Raw genomic sequence first — 14,024 nt, 5'->3', positions numbered from 1 at the left:
CCCCCCCCCCCCCCCCCCCCCCCCCCCCCCCCCCCCCCCTATTTCAATAAATTATTTGGATTAGAGAAAATCATTCAACACATACACTGGTCATTAGATCACATAATATATCACTGTCCTACCCCAGATGCAAGACCTTTTCAGTAAATTAATATTTTGTACAATTACTCACAAAACATTTAAATCCACAAAACTACGTAAAGATTATATTTTGCGAAAATAAAGTATATGTACTGGTAAGTAAAGCTGAAAATGTGTAATAAACTATGGAATTAGTCAAAGGACTAGATATGATAATGGAAAATTAACTAAAGTATAAACCTCTAAATTTGATTGCCTGTAGATATATAACAAGGTCAGACAACTCCTTGGCTATCTGGCTCGCCTTCTTCTGTTTGGTTTTCGGAGGTGTCTTCATTTCCTGTATATCATCCTCAAATTGCCAGTCTAGATCCGGATGGCTCTTTGGCCGAGTCTTCTCCCCGAAAGATCCAGATGACGGTCTGATGAATAATTATACATAGGATATGTTATTGCCTTAAATTCTTTGAAAAATAATGCAAACCTACTGATTTTTGTGTGATTAAATTTTGAGGGTGATTAACAGTTGTAAAAATAATTCACAGCAAAAATGTTTCAAGCATATGTATAGTGAAACTTATAATACATGCCTAAGACGGGAAAATAAATTGGCATGTATGAGTTGTTTTGCATGAAATCATGCAATAAGCCTCGATCAGCAAAAGATACGGTTGGTTTACAGCCATTATATAAATACCAATTAAATTAGAAAAATTCAAATAAAATATGATTAAATAAGTACATAATCTGCAGTTCGGTTTTGGCTGTAGATCAGAATCTGTGAAATGATTAGTATATCTTATATAGTTTGAAGATCTTATGAAAAGGATGGTAGGTTGAACATAGGTACCAGAACAGTTGATGTTTTACTTGTAGCACTACAATTATCTAAGGACATCATCATACACTCAGATTCAAAAGACACTGGTAATGTTCTTCTGAGCCAAGGATAATCATGGACAAGGATAGTCTATATACATTATATCTAAGCTGTTTGTTTCTATTTTACCTTGACTGATAATCCAGGAATGAGTCTGTTCTAGCTCGTGACCCAGAGTTACGTCCCTTGTCGTCCTGATCTCCCGTCTGACTGTCCTGACTGTCAACCGATGTTCTCAGTTCCTTCACTGTAAAATTGTATTGTTGTTTAGGTTTTAATAGGCTTCCCAAAAATACCAGGTAAAATTGTATTGTTGTTAAGGTTTTAATAGGCTTCCCAAAAATACCAGGTAAAATTCTATTGTTGTCAAGGTTTTAATAGGCTTCCCAAAAATACCAGGTAAAATTATATTGTTGTTAAGGTTTTAATAGGCTTCCCAAAAATACCAGGTAAAATTGTATTGTTGTTAAGGTTTTAATAGGCTTCCCAAAAATACCAGGTAAAATTCTAAAGGTCTCACTGTAGGACATACATTCCCATCAATCTCTATATACATTCTCCCCATAACAAAAATATTAAAATCAATCTCTATATACATTCTCCCCATAACAAAAATATTAAAATTGTCTCCCTTAGAGAAAATAATAAAATTGTCTCCCATTAGCAAAAAGAATTAATAATATCTCCCCTTAGCAAAAAGAAATGCCATTGAAACAAAATTTTATTTCCATTTATCTTAAACATTTTTCCGTTAACAGGACATTTATTTTAAAATCACAACACTCACCATCACCTATCTCATCTTCGTCTTCATCATCATCGTCATCATCATCGAAATCATTGATAGATATAGATGTGCTTTCTGTGGAGACCATACTGTTGGTCCTTGGACAAGACGGTACCTATTGAAGAGAAATGGTATATATACTTCTCTTGGCAATTAACACAATAACTTTAATAACAGAAAAGCACATTAGCATTTTGCTATTCCAGGAAATACACACAACGTATATTCTTATCTCTGACCCTTACCTTGTCTGAAGTAAATACTCAAAATCATTACATGGAATTGCTATCTTTTGACTGTATATGATATGACTGACTGAGACAACAAATGGGTGATGGTTTAGTTTTAGGAGTTAACAGTACATGTCTGATAATCATCATTCTAGGTAGGAATGGGTGATGGATTAGTTTCAGGAGTTAACAGTACATGTCTGATAATCATCGTTCTAGGTAGGAATGGGTGATGGTTTAGTTTCAGGAGTTAACAGTACATGTCTATAATCATAATCATCGTTCTAGGTAGGAATGGGTGATGGTTTAGTTTTAGGAGTTAACAGTACATGTCTGATAATCATTGTTCTAGGTAGGAATGGGTGATGGTTTAGTTTCAGGAGTTAACAGTACATGTCTGATAATCATCGTTCTAGGTAGGAATGGGTGATGGTTTAGTTTCAGGAGTTAACAGTACATGTCTGATAATCATCGTTCTAGGTAGGAATGGGTGATGGTTTAGTTTCAGGAGTTAACAGTACATGTCTGATAATCATCGTTCTAGGTAGGAATGGGTGATGGTTTAGTTTCAGGAGTTAACAGTACATGTCTGATAATCATCGTTCTAGGTAGGAATGGGTGATGGTTTAGTTTCAGGAGTTAACAGTACATGTCTGATAATCATCGTTCTAGGTAGGAATGGGTGATGGTTTAGTTTCAGGAGTTAACAGTACATGTCTCATAATCATCGTTCTAGGTAGGAATGGGTGATGGTTTAGTTTCAGGAGTTAACAGTACATGTCTGATAATCATCGTTCTAGGTAGGAATGGGTGATGGTTTAGTTTCAGGAGTTAACAGTACATGTCTGATAATCATCATTCTAGGTAGGAATGGGTGATGGTTTAGTTTCAGGAGTTAACAGTACATGTCTGATAATCATCGTTCTAGGTAGGAATGGGTGATGGTTTAGTTTCAGGAGTTAACAGTACATGTCTGATAATCATCGTTCTAGGTAGGAATGGGTGATGGTTTATAGTTTCAGGAGTTAACAGTACATGACTGATAATCATCGTTCTAGGTAGGAATGGGTGATGGATGCAGTTTACCTTTTTAAGGGTGTAGCTCTCCTGGTGTCGTATCTTTTTGTACTTTACAAGAATTTTGAATTTGAGCTGACATGGAGATGGTAATTGGGGGTCTTCACAGAAATCCGACTCAAACAGGAATGTGGTGACCAGCTTCTCTCCAAATACACTCTGTGGGGTAGAAAAGGATATGAGACCTTAAATTATCATTTCCACCGACTGGTGATTACAAGTAACTTCATTTCACATAAAATCAAGAATAAATTCAGAACCGCTTCAAACAAAAACTTTTGTTAAATATCTGAAAGAAGTAATATTTGTTTTGTAAAATAATATATGATTGATAGAGAAAAATACTTAGTACATGTACTTTCATTGTCTCTACGTAATTCCATTGCAGCTTTCACCTTGAAACAACAAAGGTCAAATAAAGAAGCTAGCTGTTTCAAGATTTTAGCCATTTCAAACTCCTGTGATCTTTACTGAAGGTCAAGGTTAGTCATACGTTGAATGTGATAGAGTCATCATTTGTAAAAACGCGACAGGCCCTGATCAGGTCTCACATCGGAATTAAAACACAACTGCCATTATAAAATAATGGGCAAATAAAAAATGATACTAGTTCATACCTGGAATATGAGTGCCATCTTCTGTTGTTGGAGGAGAGAACAATGGTTTTCTATTGACATGATGACTGGATAAGGTGACATCACAAAGGCACTCTTATTGATGGCCTCCACAACAGCCTGCCATAAAAACAATGTCATCAAAACCTCCTAGCATATATACAATGTAGCTAGAATAAATTTTCAGAAAAAAAACAACATAAAATGTACAGAGTGACAAAGTTCAATGAAAGTGTCCAGATACTGCATGTGACTTTTTGAATTGTGTATATTACAATGTTTGCTACATCAACAAATACGAACATGTGCATTTGCAAGCACAAGGTGGGGCTATATATGCCTAATGATAAGTCAATTAAAGATTATAATTGTGTGGATTTATGTTTAAGAATACAAGAAATCACCTTGAATGATATTTTGGTGGTGAGGGTGTGGCCATGGTAAATGATTGGCATTCCATCATCTCCATCCCAACAGTCTAGTTCTACACAACGGCAGCCCATCAACAACACCTGGAAAACAATAAAAACATCAAAAACATCTTAAACAACATAAACATCAACAGCACATGGAAAACAACAATTAAAACATCAACAACACATTGAAAACAACAATTAAAACATCAACAACACATTGAAAACAACAATTAAAACATCAACAACATATGGAAAACAACAACTAAAACATCAACAACACACAGAAAAACACAGTTAAAACATGAACATCTGGAAAAAACCAAAACCATCAACAACACCTGAAAAAAAACCCAATTAAAATATCAAGAACAGATAGAAAAAAAACCCATCAACAACACCTAGAAAAAACAATTAAAACATCAACAACACCTGAATAAAACAAAACCGAAAAATAATCAATACCTGGAAAAAACAAAATATCAATAACATCCAAAAACACAAAATCAAAGATTAACATTCATAGATTTAAAAAATAATGAAACTATCATATTATCAAATTATTCAGGTTAAGATAATAATTTTAGTAAACTTGATAAATTTTCATTGATCTTGAAATTCACGAAAGTTAATAACACCTAAAGAAGATTGGATTTACAGGACAGAAAACATGAGAATGATACTGGGAGTCAAGCTCTGGGCCAACAATGTCTATACTCGTACAACTGTCCAACAATGTCTATACTCGTACCTGACTGATAGAGGCCAACAATGTCTATACTCGTACCTGACTGTAGAGGCCAACAATGTCTATACTCGTACCTGACTGTAGAGGCCAACAATGTCTATACTCGTACCTGACTGTAGAGGCCAACAATGTCTATACTCGTACCTGACTGTAGAGGCCAACAATGTCTATACTCGTACCTGACTGTAGAGGCCAACAATGTCTATACTCGTACCTGACTGTAGAGGCCAACAATGTCTGATACTCGTACCTGACTGTAGAGGCCAACAATGTCTATACTCGTACTACCTGACTGTAGAGGCCAACAATGTCTATACTCGTACCTGACTGTAAGGCCAACAATGTCTATACTCGTACCTGACTGTAGAGGCCAACAATGTCTATACTCGTACCTGACTGTAGAGGCCAACAATGTCTATACTCGTACCTGACTGTAGAGGCCAACAATGTCTATACTCGTACCTGACTGTAGAGGCCAACAATGTCTATACTCGTACCTGACTGTAGAGGCCAACAATGTCAAATTCATACCGACTGTAGAGGCCAACAATGTCTATACTCATACCTGACTGTAAAGGCCAACAATGTCTATACTCGTACCTGACTGTAGAGTCCAACAATGTCTAAATTTGTACCTGTACTGTAAAGGCCAACAATGTATATACTCGTACCTGACTGTAGAGGCCAACAATGTCTAAATTCATACCTGACTGTAGAGGCCAACAATGTCTATACTCGTACCTGACTGTAGAGGCCAACAATGTATATACTCGTACCTGACTGTAGAGGCCAACAATGTATATACTCATACCTGACTGTAAAGGCCAACAATGTATATACTCGTACATGACTGTAGAGTCCAACAATGTCTATACTCGTACCTGACTGTAAAGGCCAACAATGTATATACTCGTACCTGACTGTAGAGTCCAACAATGTCTATACTCGTACCTGACTGTAGAGTCCAACAATGTCTATACTCGTACCTGACTGTAGAGGCCAACAATGTCTATACTCATACCTGACTGTAAAGGCCAACAATGTATATACTCGTACATGACTGTAGAGTCCAACAATGTCTAATCGTACCTGACTGTAAAGGCCAACAATGTATATACTCGTACCTGACTGTAGAGTCCAACAATGTCTATACTCGTACCTGACTGTAGAGTCCAACAATGTCTATACTCGTACCTGACTGTAGAGTCCAACAATGTCTATACTCGTACCTGACTGTAGAGATCGACAGAAGACTCCCCAGTAAGTTGGTGACCTGTGAGGTAGGTGTTGTGTGAGGAGGCGATGTAATAGTGAGACAGAGGGTGGTCCATGTCCTGGTCAACAAATATTCAACAGATTTTAGTATTGAGACAGAGGATGGTCCATGTCCTGGTCAACAAAATAATTTACAGATTTTAGTATTGAGACAGAGGATGGTCAATGTCCTGGTCAACAAAATAATCAACAGATTTTAGTATTGAGACAGAGGATGGTCAATGTCCTGGTCAACAAAATAATTTATAGATTTTAGTATTGAGACAGAGGATGGTCCATGTCCTGGTCAACAAAATAATTTACAGATTTTAGTATTGAGACAGAGGATGGTCAATATCCTGGTCAACAAAATAATTTACAGATTTTAGTATTGAGACAGAGGATGGTCAATGTCCTGGTCAACAAAATAATCAACAGATTTTAGTATTGAGACAGAGGGTGGTCCATGTCCTGGTCAACAAAATAATCAACAGATTTTAGTATTGAGACAGAGGGTGGTCCATGTCCTGGTCAACAAAATAATTTACAGATTTTAGTATTGAGACAGAGGATGGTCCATGTCCTGGTCAACAAAATAATTTACAGATTTTAGTATTGAGACAGAGGATGGTCCATGTCCTGGTCAACAAAATAATTTAACAGATTTTAGTATTGAGACAGAGGATGGTCATGTCCTGGTCAACAAAATAATTTATAGATTTTAGTATTGAGACAGAGGATGGTCCATGTCCTGGTCAAAAAATAATCAACAGATTTTAGTATTGAGACAGAGGGTGGTCCATGTCCTGGTCAACAAAATAATCAACAGATTTTAGTATTGAGACAGAGGGTGGTCCATGTCCTGGTCAACAAAATAATTTACAGATTTTAGTATTGAGACAGAGGATGGTCCATGTCCTGGTCAACAAAATAATCAACAGATTTTAGTATTGAGACAGAGGGTGGTCCATGTCCTGGTCAACAAAATAATCAACAGATTTTAGTATTGAGACAGAGGGTGGTCCATGTCTTGGTCAACAAAATAATTTACAGATTTTAGTATTGAGACAGAGGATGGTCCATGTCCTGGTCAACAAAATAATTTACAGATTTTAGTATTGAGACAGAGGGTGGTCCATGTCCTGGTCAACAAAATAATTTACAGATTTTAGTATTGAGACAGAGGAATGGTCCATGTCCTGGTCAACAAAATAATTTACAGATTTTAGTATTGAGACAGAGGATGGTCCATGTCCTGGTCAACAAAATAATTTACAGATTTTAGTATTGAGACAGAGGATGGTCAATGTCCTGGTCAACAAAATAATCAACAGATTTTAGTATTGAGACAGAGGATGGTCAATGTCCTGGTCAACAAAATAATCAACAGATTTTAGTATTGAGACAGAGGATGGTCAATGTCCTGGTCAACAAAATAATTTAACAGATTTTAGTATTGAGACAGAGGATGGTCAATGTCCTGGTCAACAAAATAATCAACAGATTTTAGTATTGAGACAGAGGGTGGTCCATGTCCTGGTCAACAAAATAATTTACAGATTTTAGTATTGAGACAGAGGATGGTCAATGTCCTGGTCAACAAAATAATTTACAGATTTTAGTATTGAGACAGAGGGTGGTCCATGTCCTGGTCAACAAAATAATTTATAGATTTTAGTATTGAGACAGAGGATGGTCCATGTCCTGGTCAACAAAATAATTTACAGATTTTAGTATTGAGACAGAGGATGGTCCATGTCCTGGTCAACAAAATAATTTATAGATTTTAGTATTGAGACAGAGGATGGTCAATGTCCTGGTCAACAAAATAATTTACAGATTTTAGTATTGAGACAGAGGATGGTCCATGTCCTGGTCAAAAAAAATTTATAGATTTTAGTATTGAGACAGAGGATGGTCAATGTCCTGGCAGTCAACAAAATAATTTATAGATTTTAGTATTATTTTGAGACAGAGGGTGGTCCATGTCCTGGTCAACAAAATAATTTATAGATTTTAGTATTATTTTGAGACAGAGGATGGTCAATGTCCTGGTCAACAAAATAATTTACAGATTTTAGTATTGAGACAGAGGATGGTCAATGTCCTGGTCAACAAAATTTTATGAATTTTAGATTTTAGTATTGAGACAGAGGATGGTCAATGTCCTGGTCAACAAAATAATTTACAGATTTTAGTATTGAGACAGAGGATGGTCAATGTCCTGGTCAACAAAATAATTTACAGATTTTAGTATTGAGACAGAGGATGGTCCATGTCCTGGTCAACAAAATAATTTATAGATTTTAGTATTGAGACAGAGGATGTGGTCCATGTCCTGGTCAACAAAATAATTTACAGATTTTAGTATTGAGACAGAGGATGGTCAATGTCCTGGTCAACAAAATAATTTACAGATTTTAGTATTGAGACAGAGGATGGTCAATGTCCTGGTCAACAAAATAATTTAACAGATTTTTAGTATTGAGACAGAGGATGGTCCATGTCCTGGTCAAAAAAATAATCAACAGATTTTAGTATTGAGACAGAGGATGGTCAATGTCCTGGTCAACAAAATAATTAACTGATTTTAGTATTGAGACAGAGGATGGTCAAAAAAATAATTTTCAACAGATTTTAGTATTGAGACAGAGGGTGGTCCATGTCCTGGTCAACAAAATAATGAACAGATTTTTAGTTTTGAGACAGAGGATGGTCCATGTTCCTGGTCAACAAAAATAATCAAACAGATTTTTAGTATTGAGACAGAGGATGGTCAATGTCCTGGTCAACAAAATAATCAACAGATTTTAGTATTGAGGACAAAAATGGTAAAAAAAAAAAAAAAATGGTCAATGTATCCTGGAATCAACAAATTAATCAAGATTTTAGTATGAGACGAGCATGGTCAATGTCTGGTCAACAAAATAATCAAAGATTTTAGTATTGAGACAGAGGATGGTCAATGTCAACAAAATAATCAACCAACAGATTTTAGTATTGGTCAACAAAATAATAATCACAGATTTTATTGAGACAGAGGATGGTAATTCCAAACTGAGAACAGATTTTAGTATTGAGACAGAGGAGATGGTCAATGTCCTGGTCAACAAAATAATTTTACAGATTTTAGTATTGAGACAGAGGATGGTCAATGTCCTGGTCAACAAAAAATAATCAACAGATTTTAGTATTGAGACAGAGGATGGTCAATGTCCTGGTCAACAAAATAATTTACAGATTTTTAGTATTGAGACAGAGGATGGTCATGTCCTGGTCAACAAAATAATTTACAGATTTTAGTATTGAGACAGAGGATGGTCAATGTCCTGGTCAAAAAAATAATTTAACAGATTTTAGTATTGAGACAGAGGATGGTCAATGTCCTGGTCAACAAAATAATTTACAGATTTTAGTATTGAGACAGAGGGTGGTCCAATGTCCTGGTCAACAAAATAAGTTTTAGTATTAACAGAGGTGGTCATTCCTGGTCAACAAATAATTTACAGATTTTAGTATTGAGACAGAGGGTGGTCAATGTCTTGGTCAACAAAATAATTTACAGATTTTAGTATTGAGACAGAGGATGGTCAATGTCCTGGTCAACAAAATAATTAACAGATTTTAGTATTGAGACAGAGGATGGTCCATGTCCTGGTCAACAAAATAATTTACAGATTTTAGTATTGAGACAGAGGATGGTCAATGTCCTGGTCAACAAAATAATTTATAGATTTTAGTATTGAGACAGAGGATGGTCAATGTCCTGGTCAACAAAATAATTTACAGATTTTAGTATTGAGACAGAGGATGGTCAATGTCCTGGTCAACAAAATAATTTACAGATTTTAGTATTGAGACAGAGGATGGTCCATGTCCTGGTCAACAAAATAATCAACAGATTTTAGTATTGAGACAGAGGATGGTCAATGTCTTGGTCAACAAAATAATTTACAGATTTTAGTATTGAGACAGAGGATGGTCAATGTCCTGGTCAACAAAATAATTTACAGATTTTAGTATTGAGACAGAGGATGGTCCAATGTCCTGGTCAACAAAATAATTTACAGATTTTAGTATTGAGACAGAGGATGGTCCAATGTCCTGGGTCAACAAAATAATTTACAGATTTTAGTATTGAGACAGAGGATGGTCAATGTCCTGGTCAACAAAATAATCAACAGATTTTAGTATTGAGACAGAGGATGGTCAATGTCCTGGTCAACAAAATAATCAACAGATTTTAGTATTGAGACAGAGGATGGTCAATGTCCTGGTCAACAAAATAATTTACAGATTTTAGTATTGAGACAGAGGATGGTCCATGTCCTGGTCAACAAAATAATTTACAGATTTTAGTATTGAGACAGAGGATGGTCAATGTCCTGGTCAACAAAATAATTTACAGATTTTAGTATTGAGACAGAGGGTGGTCCATGTCCTGGTCAACAAAATAATTTACAGATTTTAGTATTGAGACAGAGGATGGTCAATGTCCTGGTCAACAAAATAATTTACAGATTTTAGTATTGAGACAGAGGATGGTCCATGTCTTGGTCAACAAAATAATCAACAGATTTTAGTATTGAGACAGAGGATGGTCCATGTCCTGGTCAACAAAATAATTTACAGATTTTAGTATTGAGACAGAGGATGGTCCATGTCCTGGTCAACAAAATAATTTACAGATTTTAGTATTGAGACAGAGGGTGGTCAATGTCCTGGTCAACAAAATAATCAACAGATTTTAGTATTGAGACAGAGGATGGTCCATGTCCTGGTCAACAAAATAATTTACAGATTTTAGTATTGAGACAGAGGATGGTCCATGTCCTGGTCAACAAAATAATCAACAGATTTTAGTATTGAGACAGAGGATGGTCCATGTCCTGGTCAACAAAATAATTTACAGATTTTAGTATTGAGACAGAGGGTGGTCCATGTCCTGGTCAACAAAATAATTTACAGATTTTAGTATTGAGACAGAGGGTGGTCAATGTCCTGGTCAACAAAATAATCAACAGATTTTAGTATTGAGACAGAGGGTGGTCCATGTCCTGGTCAACAAAATAATTTACAGATTTTAGTATTGAGACAGAGGATGGTCCATGTCCTGGTCAACAAAATAATCAACAGATTTTAGTATTGAGACAGAGGATGGTCAATGTCCTGGTCAACAAAATAATTTACAGATTTTAGTATTGAGACAGAGGATGGTCAATGTCCTGGTCAACAAAATAATCAACAGATTTTAGTATTGAGACAGAGGATGGTCAATGTCCTGGTCAACAAAATAATCAACAGATTTTAGTATTGAGACAGAGGATGGTCCATGTCCTGGTCAACAAAATAATCAACAGATTTTAGTATTGAGACAGAGGATGGTCCATGTCCTGGTCAACAAAATAATCAACAGATTTTAGTATTGAGACAGAGGATGGTCAATGTCCTGGTCAACAAAATAATCAACAGATTTTAGTATTGAGACAGAGGATGGTCAATGTCCTGGTCAACAAAATAATTTACAGATTTTAGTATTGAGACAGAGGATGGTCCATGTCCTGGTCAACAAAATAATCAACAGATTTTAGTATTGAGACAGAGGATGGTCAATGTCCTGGTCAACAAAATAATCAACAGATTTTAGTATTGAGACAGAGGATGGTCAATGTCCTGGTCAACAAAATAATTTACAGATTTTAGTATTGAGACAGAGGATGGTCAATGTCCTGGTCAACAAAATAATCAACAGATTTTAGTATTGAGACAGAGGGTGGTCAATGTCCTGGTCAACAAAATAATTTATAGATTTTAGTATTGAGACAGAGGATGGTCAATGTCCTGGTCAACAAAATAATTTATAGATTTTATTATTAAGACAAAGGATGGTCAATGTCCTGGTCAACAAAATAATTTACAGATTTTAGTATTGAGACAGAGGGTGGTCCATGTCCTGGTCAACAAAATAATTTACAGATTTTAGTATTGAGACAGAGGATGGTCAATGTCCTAGTTAAAAAAATAATTAACAGCATGATAAAATTTATGAGTTTGGAATTGAAACATACAGCAGGGAATTTTTGGGGGATGATATTTTGTGAGTCAACATTTGTTTGTCGCAAGCATTTGATCCATAACATATTAGAAATGATGGAATTATATATACTCTTAAAACCAAATTAAAGTGAAAATAACCAGTTATACATTTTCCAATAATATCAATTATTTTATATGACTAATATGTCAGTACTCTCTACACAGTACAATATATATGTATACTGGTGACAAGTTTGGTCCCTAACCTCATCATTATGTTTGGTCTTCTCGTGAAGGTAGGCGTAATTATCCTTGTCCATCAGGAATCTGGCAAACCCTTCAAATGACAGACAACAGGTTTCTCGTAGAAACTTGTCTGGTTCATGACGCTGCAATCATATAAAACATTAACGTAGAATGACATGCATACCTGACAGGTGCTTGGTGTTCTTTGATGAAGCTTCTTTTAACCTTAATTACTAATTAACAACAGATCTAATCAACCTTTGTGGACCTATATTTAATTGATCTAGTATTTGATTAACTATTTCATACCTGAACTAGTCTAATCCAAGTGGTCTAGTATTTGATTAACTATTTCATACCTGAACTAGTCTAATCCAAGTGGTCTAGTATTTGATTAACTATTTCATACCTGAACTAGTCTAATCCAAGTGGTCTAGTATTTGATTAACTATTTCATACCTGAACTAGTCTAATCCAAGTGGTCTTGTATTTGATTATCATTTCAAGAAGTCTGTGATTATGTTTAGTACCTGTAAACATTGTCTACCTGTATTTAATTAGCTCTACATGCCTTAACTATATGTAACATCTACAAAGAACATTTTGTAATTATTGATTGTTTACTGTTTACTGGCCCAGATCATTTCTAACCTTTGTGATGGGCTCAAAATCCATTACCCCAAGAGAAAATATGACCAGGATTTCTTTGCGAGATGCAGAGTTTGGCCTAAATGATTTTGGTGCATTTATGATGGAATGTACAAGAACGAAGGTCCAAAAACAGTAGAAATTTCAGTCATGAGCTTCTTCAAGGAACAACCAAATTTTGAGCAAGCTTTGATGCAAACCTGTATATTGCATCCTTCTGGTTGACACTTCTACCAACCATTTTTACTGCAGTGGTCATATCTATACAGATATGTATTGGCTTTTATCGTGCGCCATGTGCATATCGAGGACAGTGCAATTCTCTTCATTCACCAGTGATCCAGATACCTACCTGTATGAGCTCTATGATTTCCTCATCGTCCAGGTATTCCTCTTGGTGGTCTCCAAGGAATTCCCGAAACTCCTTCAAACCGATACACCTGTTTTGTGACGTATCCACCCCAGCACAATTAGCCACGATACTCGCCACTGCTATAGCGTCACATATCTTGCGTCTCTGTTGACTGTCCTTCGTCAGATCTAGGGCATTGTTTCTGGTTATTATGCCTGTAATGATGACAAAATACCACTAACTTTATCAAGGAAAAGGTCATTCTTGGTTAAATTTCATTTTACTGTCGTGTCGGTCTAACCGTTGACAATGACAGTGATGTACTCACCGCGCAACTTGCAGAATACTATTGCATACTGGGTTACAACATAACGCTAAACGCAAGTTGATTGTTTGGTGGGCGTCGCTTATATTGTGTGATATGTGTGACCCACGTGTGATAGATCTATCCTGAACTCATCGGGTATTACCGTATTCATAAAAACTGCAGGATGTGTCCATACTTTCTATTACCCGCAATTTTTACAACAGACGTTTCTTCAAAGAAAGCTCTGGCATTGAACGCGATAACGCCGTTTTCATGAGCTGCTGTCCATGTTTCAGCCGGGATAGACTGGATAACTTTTCGCGTCATCGCTAGCATAATTCACGGTAGGGA

The 14,024-nt window shown here is 35.9% G+C and overlaps 1 protein-coding gene across 1 annotated transcript in view; it reads right to left on the bottom strand.

Moving 5' to 3' along the window:
* LOC138334401 (1-phosphatidylinositol 4,5-bisphosphate phosphodiesterase epsilon-1-like) overlaps positions 1 to 14,024 on the bottom strand; it is a 72,720-nt gene that overhangs the window by 13,438 nt on the left and 45,258 nt on the right. Inside the window, exons 16-24 of the mRNA XM_069283071.1 lie at positions 13,367 to 13,581; positions 12,387 to 12,509; positions 6,060 to 6,164; positions 4,074 to 4,181; positions 3,673 to 3,789; positions 3,065 to 3,214; positions 1,749 to 1,863; positions 1,091 to 1,208; positions 322 to 503 (exon numbers count right to left, since the gene is read on the bottom strand). Coding sequence (XP_069139172.1) covers positions 322 to 503; positions 1,091 to 1,208; positions 1,749 to 1,863; positions 3,065 to 3,214; positions 3,673 to 3,789; positions 4,074 to 4,181; positions 6,060 to 6,164; positions 12,387 to 12,509; positions 13,367 to 13,581 — 1,233 coding nt within the window. The remainder of the gene's footprint in view (positions 1 to 321; positions 504 to 1,090; positions 1,209 to 1,748; positions 1,864 to 3,064; positions 3,215 to 3,672; positions 3,790 to 4,073; positions 4,182 to 6,059; positions 6,165 to 12,386; positions 12,510 to 13,366; positions 13,582 to 14,024) is intronic.

Source organism: Argopecten irradians, chromosome 11 (genome assembly GCF_041381155.1).
Source record: "Argopecten irradians isolate NY chromosome 11, Ai_NY, whole genome shotgun sequence".
Lineage (NCBI taxonomy): Eukaryota > Metazoa > Mollusca > Bivalvia > Pectinida > Pectinidae > Argopecten > Argopecten irradians.
This window is presented reverse-complemented; position numbering and strand designations above follow the sequence as displayed.